The 9,736-nt window shown below is 42.0% G+C and overlaps 3 protein-coding genes across 4 annotated transcripts in view; 2 read left to right on the top strand and 1 right to left on the bottom strand.

Annotated features, from left to right (window-relative positions):
* LOC119546686 (glycine, alanine and asparagine-rich protein) overlaps positions 1-5,395 on the top strand; it is a 62,870-nt gene extending 57,475 nt beyond the window's left edge. Inside the window, exons 4-7 of one of the 2 annotated variants that reach the window (XM_037853162.1) lie at positions 426-977; positions 1,110-1,310; positions 1,959-2,661; positions 3,420-5,395. In XM_037853162.1, the coding sequence (XP_037709090.1) occupies positions 426-977; positions 1,110-1,310; positions 1,959-2,661; positions 3,420-3,871 (1,908 nt within the window). In that variant the 3' untranslated portion in view covers positions 3,872-5,395. The remainder of the gene's footprint in view (positions 1-425; positions 978-1,109; positions 1,311-1,958; positions 2,662-3,419) is intronic. The other variant, XM_037853163.1, reaches the window with a different exon arrangement.
* A 766-nt stretch (positions 5,396-6,161) lies between these two features.
* On the top strand, positions 6,162-7,455 carry LOC119547862. Its single transcript, XM_037854894.1, has 2 exons — positions 6,162-6,492; positions 6,571-7,455. Exons 1-2 carry the CDS (start codon positions 6,478-6,480, stop codon positions 6,931-6,933), a joined length of 378 nt encoding a protein of 125 aa, XP_037710822.1. The 5' UTR covers positions 6,162-6,477; the 3' UTR covers positions 6,934-7,455.
* Positions 7,456-7,548: 93 nt separating this feature from the next.
* On the bottom strand, positions 7,549-9,324 carry LOC119546315 (mucin-2). Its single transcript, XM_037852514.1, has 2 exons — positions 9,316-9,324; positions 7,549-9,261 (listed from the first exon to the last, which is right to left on the bottom strand). The coding sequence occupies exons 1-2, from the start codon at positions 9,316-9,318 to the stop codon at positions 7,549-7,551; spliced, it is 1,716 nt and encodes a 571-aa protein (XP_037708442.1). The 5' UTR covers positions 9,319-9,324.
* Between the last annotated feature and the right edge of the window lie 412 nt (positions 9,325-9,736).

A 9,736-nucleotide genomic window follows, 5' to 3' on the forward strand; every position in this document is an offset into this window, starting at 1 on the left:
GGATTTCAGATTTAGATTCCGTAGGCTTGAGCGCAGCGTAAGTTTGTTACGCGAATATGCCACGCCCACTCTAACGCACACAAGCCGCCCAAATCTGTGGCGCCCACAATTTTTATGCTAGATAAAAAATTTTAACTGAAATGTATTGGTCTCGTCAATACCTATCGATTGATTTAAAAAAACTTTGCCACGCCCACTCCAACGCCCACAATGCTTAAATCTGTCTACCGCCGGTAGGTGGCGCATTTGCTGCTTGCATATCTCCACTTTCCTTTGGTCCCTTTAGCTGAGTAACGGGTATCTGATAGTCGAGGTACTCGACTATAGCGTTCTTCCTTGTTTTTTTGCTGTACCTGCCTCAAGGAAAGAGTATGATAATGGAACATTTTGCTTATACCACCTTTTTCGCTTCCTTTTCTTTCCAGGAAACTATTCCGGCAACACCGGTCGTGAGCACCGACACCGCCGCCAGTGTGGTTGGTGTGGGCGTAGGAGGCGTCGCCGGAGGAGGGGCAGGAGCTAGTGCAGCAGGCGGAGCGGTGGGCACCGGCGGCCTCCTGGGCGAGGTGGTCAGCGGACTGGGCGGTGGCCTGGTCAGCGAATCGGAGGCCTACGCCGGTCTGATGAAGGACGCCGACAAGTTGAAGCTGATGCTACTGGCCTGGAACTACCAGAACTCCACGGCGGTGCGAAATGGGACCGAGGGTCCCGACCTAAGCGTGGTGGGTGGTCTGTGGGCCCAGTACCAGAACGCTTTGGCCCAAAATGCGGCAGCAGCGGCGGCGGCCAGCGGCAAGATGGACAGCTCGCTGTCGCCGGTGCCGCGGCAGGATGCCCACTCGCCCATGGAAACGCAGGACGAGACAAACTCGTCCGGCCAGAAGGAGGAGGACGAGGTGTCCGAGGACGACTCCGACGACAAGCTGGACGAGAAGCTGGCCACCACACACGATCCTGAGCGGCTCAAAGCCTTCAATGTGAGTAAAGCGTGAGCTGTGAGTGAGCTCTGGGTGAGCGGCGAATGTAAAGCCAAGCGTTGCCAAAGATTCGCCAGACATCTGGTCACGGTTCTGTGTGGGCTACTACAGCTTCCCCTCCGCCTCTTTCAGATGTTCGTGCGACTGTTCGTCGATGAGAATCTCGATCGCATCATACCCATCTCGAAGCAGCCCAAGGAGAAGATCCAGGCCATCATCGACTCGTGCGCCCGGCAGTTCCCGGAGTTCAGCGACCGCTCCCGCAAACGAATACGCACCTATCTGAAGTCGTGCCGGCGCAACAAGAAGACCCGCGACGGATGGGAGAATACGGTGAGTTTGGAGTGATTAACTCAGTAATTTGGTAATTGGTATGATATAATAAGGGACTTGAAAGAAAATTGATTTGATCTTTGTTTAACAATACCTAAATAATAGATTTCATATCAAAGGGCAAAATAATCTCACGCAGAAAAAAGGAAATCGTAAGGGGGAACATAGTTAAGAGTCAATTCTAAGTAATTTTGCTCAACTCATGTCTTAAAAATCACTATTTTTATGGAAATAATTGTCAAAGGTTATAATGTAAAAGTATATTTATATATTTTTTTAGCAAAGATGTACTAAAAACTATGAATCCCAATTCAAGTTTGACACTCCACTTCTGCAAAAGAACCATTCTATTATTTTTTGTTCGAAAAAAATTATAGTAGCTATTAAATTCTCAGCTTTCTCAAGGAGCAAAATAGACTTTTCCACATATATTTGCAAATATAATATATTTTAAAGAAAGCAAGGGTTTCTTAAGAAGTCGTACTAAGATATGTACCAATTCTACGTTTTTTGAGCACACATACATTTTGAAAACTCTGCATTCCCTGAGTTTATTTTTCAAGGAAACTCGTAAATCAAACGTTTTTATGCAAATGCGACGAGTACATAACTGAATTTCCAAAAATCTAATGTGCCCTACTTTTCCAGACCCGACCCACTCCCGCCCATCTGACGTCCGTGCAGGCGGAGCAGATCCTGGCCATCGCCTGCGAGAACGAGTCGATGAACGCCAAGCGGATGCGCATCGGCCTGGAGCCCATCACGCATGCCGTTCCCGCTCCCGGAAGTGCGGTGGCCGCAGCAGCGGCTGCAGCGGCGGCCGCAGCGGTGGCGGCTGCCACAAGTTCGGGCGCCGGTGGCACCATCACCACGACCGCCGGCAATGCCACCGCGACCTGCGGCATGGGCGGTGTGGCGGACGCCGCCGGACTGACCAGCGTGGCGGCCTCCGCCCTTCCGTTCGTCAGCGCCGTCGGCTTCGCCCGCTCCACGCCCAACTCGGAGCACGCGGACGTCCTGCCCTTTGGTGGGGCAGTTGGCACTGTGGGCGGCAGCGGGGGCGGTGGTGCCGCCGGCGGAGGCGGTGGCGGGATGAGCTCGGCGCGCAGCTCCCCGCTGGCCCTCAGCTCGAATGCCAGCGTGAGCGGCGGCGCCAGCGTCACCGGGCTGACCCTGGCCAATGGGGCAGGTGCCTCCAACGGCGCCGGACTGCCGGCCAGCAGTCCGTACACCACGGACTTCAGCTCCCCCTCGACGGCCTCGCCTTTCGTCGCCGCAGCAGCGGCCGTCGCCGCCGGCCGGGCTCCCAGCTATCCCGGTTACTTTCCCGGAGTGGCTGGCCTGGGAAATGGTGAGTACATATATTCTTAAAAAGACAAGTAAATTTAGGGACCAGTTTAGGTGCGCCTTAAAGCAGAATCTTTACTAAATATTAAATGAACTAATTAAAGTTATTATTAAATAATGAAAAATAAAATTTAAACTAATTGTGGTCAGACATTTTAAAATTTGCTGTCTTCTATAAAAGTAGGTTAATTTTTAAAATTCACTTCTGATTATTACAATATATAACTTTATTACATATATTCTCGATCAATTAATAAAAAAGTAGTAAGTCCCTGAAAATTTCAAAATAACAATTAAGATTATTAATTTCCTTAAATGAAATCTTAAGTTGACAATGGCTTTTTTTATGGTGAGGGTATTATTTTTCAGCGAATATTGTATCTTACTGCTAGGAGCACTTTGCAACATGGTTTCTTCTACATAAATGTACTCAGTGAAGGTGTTTTGAAAGATTGCATTAGATTATCACATCCGAAAGCTTTAATAAATAATTAATTCAAATAATTGAATTTTGGTATAAACGCATCGATATAACTTTAACATTCACCCCGTTCAGTTTGTTAGAGACAGGATAAGAAAATTTCTGCATATTTAACTATAAAATCGTTTTTTCGACTTATATCCCTCAAATTTATAAACCCTTATTTTCTGAAAAGCTAAAAAATGTATAACATACATTAAGGGAATATTATTTTCCTTCCTTTATTCTTTTTAAGTAAAAGTTTTATTTTCTAAATCTAAGTCTCTTCCTCTCCTTTCCAGTCACGCCCACCGATCTCTCGATGAAGCCGACCAGCCTGTCCAGCGGCCTCGGCGGCAACTTGGTCAGCAACAACAACAGCAACAGCTCCGTGGCCGGCAACATCAGCTCGCAGCTGAGTGCCGCCAACTTGGCCACCCTGAGCAATGCGAACAACAACAACGCATTGGTCACAGCCACCCAGCAGTTGCAGCAACTCCAGCAGCAGCAACAACAGCAGCAGCAACAGCAGCAGCAGCAGCAGCAACAGCAGCAGCAGCAACAACAACTACTGGTGGCCGGCGGCGGGGGCATGGACGGGCAGTCCGTCCGAGCGCCGCCCATCCTGCCGCACAAGCTGAGCGCCAACGAGGTGACCGCCGCGCGGCAGGTGATATCCGCGTACCGCGAGAGTGCCGCCTTCCTGCTCCGCACCGCCGACCAGGTGGAGCAGCTGCTCGTCCAGCAGCAGTAGGCGTGGCCCGGGGACCGAGCGGGGTTGTTCCTATTTTAAATTAAATTTAAAATGAATTACACACACACACACACACTACAAACCAAATGAGACACACACACACAGACACAAAAGCCAAACTAAGCGAAAATAGTCAAACCATATAGCGCAAAAGCAGAGACGGGGTTAAACTGGCTCACTGGATGCAGGGCAGAACCATATGTAGTTAAAGAAGTTCGTTCAAACAAAACATTTCAAGTGTTTTTTCCTCCAACTACGTACAGCATATTTAAAATAGAACTTAACGATAAACAAAAACCAAATGAAATATCAAATATCACAACAGTAAAATAGTAGAGCTGCTACAGTTAGCTGACTTGGTTCTAGCCAAAATTCGAGATATATACTTCTTTGAAGCCTACGATTTCGGTTTCCATAGGCATTAAAAAGTATCCACTCTTCGGATGGTTTCAATGGATTCTTCCGAACTCTTCCGTGTACTTTTCTTCAAACTAATTCCTTGAAAAAAGATCGACGTTAGATACAATTCAGATAGCAAGGCGGCTCTAGTAAAAAAATAAAACCAAGCAGCAGTTCAACGTACTACAGTGTCTACTAAAAGTAAACCTACAATAGCCATACACAAACACTCGCATTGATTTTGTTTCAACTTTTTATTATCGCATATTTTTGGACTCTCGTCCTTTGGAGAGCCGCAGATTCCGGGCCCGATTTTAATGTGCGCGATTTGTTAAAAAAATTTTAAATATAATAAATAAGTTGAAGTATTGTTGTAAATTTTAAGAAAAACGGATAAAACGAAAAAAAAATGAGAAAAAAATCGTAAAACTATGAGAAAACACAGGGTGATACTTTGAAAAATTATTACAATGCATAAGCTAAAAATTAATAAAAGAAAATGTAAAAAAAATTTATGGAAATGAAGTAAGGCATAGATGTTGGTAAATGTGTATTTAAAGTTTAGAAATTACATTTGTATACTGTTTCCAGGATTTATTGTTCTTGATTACTATCAATTGAGTTTGTTTCTTATCTTATTTCCGTTTTATTAAGTGTATATAATTTTAAAGTGTTTATTCTGAGACCGTTTAGGTTTAACTGTTGCTTTTTACTCACATTCGATTATTAAATAGATACGGAATAAAATATTTAAATACGAAATAGCCATTCATGTTTTTTGCAAATATAAATGTGCATGTAAAAATAAGAAAACACTTACACAAACACAAAGAAACACATGGAACATCGGTATGTATGAGAGATCCGCTATGCAAGGCAAATTATAGAATTTAATTATATAAATTAATTGCTAAAATTATTTAACCACAAATAATTATTGACTAAACCTAAATAAATACTCCAAACGAACTTGATAAATGGCTTGTAAGCAGGAGAAATATTTATACGGAATACTTAAATATAATGTAATGTGTGGCATTTGCATTGAAGAGTAAACTAATTAAACTAACACGGGGGCAACACAAATGAAACAAGACATTTTAAAAATCGAATTAATAAAGAATTTATGAGAATTATATGTACATTAAAAAAGGTTGAATTTTCATGGGGCATAATAGCGGCTTATATTTCATTTTAAAGGCCAATTTATTTTTGTATACATAATTTTGATAAAGCTAAAAATGCAATTTTTTTGAATCAAGGCGCCAAGTGTTCTTCCTTTTCTCGATTTGTAACAGAAATGTTAAGAAATGTTAGAAAACGTGCAAGTGCTTCAGTCGACTTCCGCAAGAGGTCGCTAGACTGAAGAGATTTATAAAATATGGTTTGGGTCTAGGCTTTGGCATGACCCCTAGTACCGCTACCGTCCGCTAGGTGTCGAGGCGCTAGCATGTAAATTACATTACGAAAGCGACATCTATGCCCTTCTAAATTATACTCACATATAGGTGGCACACGAAATCTTTTAAAAGCATTATTTTTTGCATATCAGGAATCATTTCCGACCTCATAAAGTATGTAAATTCTTGATCAGGATCACAAGGCTAGTCGATCTAGCCATGTCCGTCTGTCCGGATGAACGCTGAGATCTCGGAAACTATAAGAGCTACAATACCGGGATTAGGCATGCAGATTCCTGAGATTCCTGCGCAGCGCAAGTTTGTTTCAGAAAAGTGCCACGCCCACTCTAACGCCCACAAACCGCCCAAAACTGTGGCTCCTACAGTTTGTTAGTCGAGGCTGTAGACCACAGCCTAGACTACAGCCTTGTTTTTAAATTGGTAAATTAAAAGTACAACAAAATTAACATTATTACACCCAAAAAAAAAACCAAAAGTATACACTTAATAAGCGTTGTGTTAAAAGTATACTAAAGTTAGTATAAAAATGTAAGTATTAACTCAACACTAATTAGTTTCAACTGTATACTTTGTAGTGTAAGTGCTCTACCAAAGAGTATAAAGCGTAAACCTGTAGTGTTATTTTTAAACTAGTCATTAAATAGTTTTTAATGGTGTGAAACTAGGACAATAGCGAATATTCGAACATATATTTTGGTGTAAAACCAGGACAATAGCGAGTATACGAACACAGAAAATGCTACCGGAGTAGGCGTTGTTTGACGCGTTAATGATGATTGTGATTTTATGCCGAGTCAACATGTAAGTAAAATATTTGTTCTAAAATTAAAAAAAATCAATATTATATTGTCCCTGTTGGTAAATATTGTGTATTTTCAGATGCAAGTGCTTTGCGCACGCGTACAGATGCATACCGCGAAGGAGCTAACGAACTCGACGTACCGCCTTTGTGCTGTCAGAACAGCGAGTGCCTTCCGGACGATCTCGGACGACGCAGCGCTCGTCATTGCCGGCCAAGTTCCCCTATGTGAACTGGTGCGGGAGCCACAGAACCAAGACCGAGGTGAAGAGGAGTGCCAGGATGCAGAGCGTCGACAACTGGCAGGCAGCCTGGGACAACTCCAGCAAGGTGGCTACCATTGCGCTAGGCAATACTGCGGTGATACCGCGCAATCACGGCCCCTACTCTTGTTGCTTGTACTTATTTTAGTCTGCATATACGTGTTAGGTAAGGGAATATAAAAAAAAACACGAAGGAGCTAAAAACATGTGTTATGTGTGTTGCGCAAAATATGAATATTTGTGAAATAATAACAAAATAATATGTGAAATAGAAATAAAAGAAAAACAACATACAACTTGATTTTATTGGGTTTGGGATACCACGAAAAACAAAATAGTATAAATTTTATACTACAGGCAACGGGGAAATCGTATAAGTTTTATGCGAAATAGTATCAAATGTATACTAACGATTTCGATAAATAGCTTAAAAAGTATACTACGGCCCTCTAGATTAGTATAAAATGTATACGAAATAGTATAAAACGGAGACTACATAGGATAGCTTTTATACTAAATAGTATAAAAAGTAAACTATCAGCATAAATTTCAGTACACTGAGTGAGTATAAATTGTATACTCGTTAGTTTCACTTTGATAACTTCGAAAGTTTCAGTTTAATACTTTCGGTGTCATAAGGTTAATACGCATCTTATCAAGATATTTTTGACACTCAATAGTTTAGTTTTAATGTACGAATAGTTTAGTTTCTATGATCATTTTTTTTTGGGTGTAGCAGAATCATAGAACTTATTTTATATTGAAGAATACAAATTATTATTATTATTATTATTACTATTTTCCGAAAAAATTTGCGAAGGGACGTGGTAAAGGTGGGAGCCGAGGAAATGCTGGAAGTGGAGGAAGGGGCGGTACAGGTAGTATAGCAATCACTGTTGAATTAGAATTAGGTAAGGATCCGAGAAACGGAAATGGCGGAAATGGTATCCGAGGTGGAAAGGGAAACATTGGTGCCCTAGGAGTGATAGTGGTAGTTGTCGGAGCGGTAGTGGTTGTTGTAGGAGCGGTAGTGGTTGTTGTTGCTAAAGTAGTGCTTATTTCGGTGGTTTTAGTAGCGACTGTGGTTGTTGTTACTCCTTCAGTGGTCGTAGGAGCTAAAGTCGTTGTTGGAGCGGTAGTGGTTGTAGTTGCTAATGTGGTGTTTATGCCTTCGGTGGTTGAAGGAGAGATAGTGGTTGTTGTTATTTCTTCGGTGGTTGTAGGAGCGACAGTGGTAGTTGTTGCTAAAGTAGTGTTTATTCCTTCGGTGGTCGTAGGTGCTACAGTGGTTGTTGTTATTTCTTCGGTGGTCGTAGGAGCGATAGTGGTCGTTGTTGCTAAGGTAGTACTTATTTCTGTGCTTGTAGGAGTGATAGTGTTTGTTGTAACTCTTTCGGTGGTCGTAGGAGCGATTGTGGTTGTGCTTAATTCTTCTGTACTTGTAGGTGCTAACGTGGCTGTTGTTACTTGTTCTGTGGTTGTGGAATCGACAGTGGTTGTTGTTATTTCTTCGGTGGTCGTAGGAGCGATAGTGGTTGTTGTTGCTAAGGTAGTACTTATTTCTGTGCTTGTAGGAGCGATAGTGTTTGTTGTAGTTGTTGCTAGAGTAATGATTATTCCTTCGGTGGTCGTAGGTGCTACAGTGGTTGTTGTTATTTCTTCGGTGGTCGTAAAAGCGATAGTGGTTGTTGTTGCTAAGGTAGTACTTATTTCTGTGCTTGGAGGAGCGATAGTGTTTGTTGTAACTCCTTCGGTGGTCGTAGGAGTGATTGTGGTTGTGCTCAATTCTTCTGTACCCGTAGGTGTTAACGTGGTTGTAGTTATTTCTTCAGTGGTTGTAGGTGCGATTGTGGTTGTTGTTGTTTCTTCGGTGGTCGTAGGAGCGATAGTGGTTGTTGTTGCTAAGGTAGTACTTATTTCTGTGCTTGTAGGAGCGATAGTGTTTGTTGTAACTCCTTCGGTGGTCGTAGGAGCGATTGTGGTTGTGGTTAATTCTTCTGTACTTGTAGGTGCTGACGTGGCTGTTGTTACTTGTTCTGTGGTTGTGGAATCGACAGTGGTTGCTGTTATTTTTTCGGTGGTTGTATGAGCGACAGTGGTTGTCGTTGCTAAAGTAGTGTTTATTCCTTCGGTGGTCATAGGTGCTACAGTGGTGGTTGTTATTTCTTCGGTGGTCGTAGGAGCTAAGGTCGTTGTTGGAGCGAGAGTGGCTGTTGTTGCTAAAGTACTACTTATTTCTGTGCTTGTAGGACCGATAGTGGTTGTTGTTACTCCCTCGGTAGTCGAAGGTGCGACTGTGGTTGTGGTCAAAGTTGCTAGTTCTATTGTGGTTGTTGTCAAATTTTCAGTCGTAGTCGTTATTTTATCCGTCGCTGTACTGGGTTTACATCTTGGCCGTTCGGGAAAGAGTATGCAACCAATCGATTCGTTTGCTGCTGTGGTTTGAGTTGTAGAAGAGGTTATTGAAAGTGCAGTCCAAAGGCAAAGGACCACAATTATGCGATTGATCTAAAATAATTAAAGTTTGTAATACATTTCCAAATCATGCAGGGCCGATCTTACCATCTTGAATTCTTTGGAACCACTGAAATTTTGAAATTTGTGGGAGCTATTTATATGAAATCTGCACTTCAGTTTTCTCTGTTGCTTATAAGATAACCCAATGGAATGCACTTCCACTCCACCCTTATCAAGTACTGACTAATTGTAAAGGAAGTGCACCTAAAACAGTAGTAAGATAACGCCAAAAGGTAGAAATTTGAAATTTATTTGATTCCTATTTGCCTTAAGGCAAGACATTGTAAAATGAAAGTAAATAAGGCAAAGTAATAATATAGTCAAATAAAACAAGGTAGAAATATTTAATTTTTCAATTGAAATACGGAAAGTCATATGTCTCCCTACCATCAGAAGAAATAAAACGAATATCAAATTATTTCTAACTATATTTTATTTATTTTTACAGAATTTTGTAAATTAATTT

Source organism: Drosophila subpulchrella, chromosome 2L, assembly GCF_014743375.2.
Source record: "Drosophila subpulchrella strain 33 F10 #4 breed RU33 chromosome 2L, RU_Dsub_v1.1 Primary Assembly, whole genome shotgun sequence".
NCBI lineage: Eukaryota > Metazoa > Arthropoda > Insecta > Diptera > Drosophilidae > Drosophila > Drosophila subpulchrella.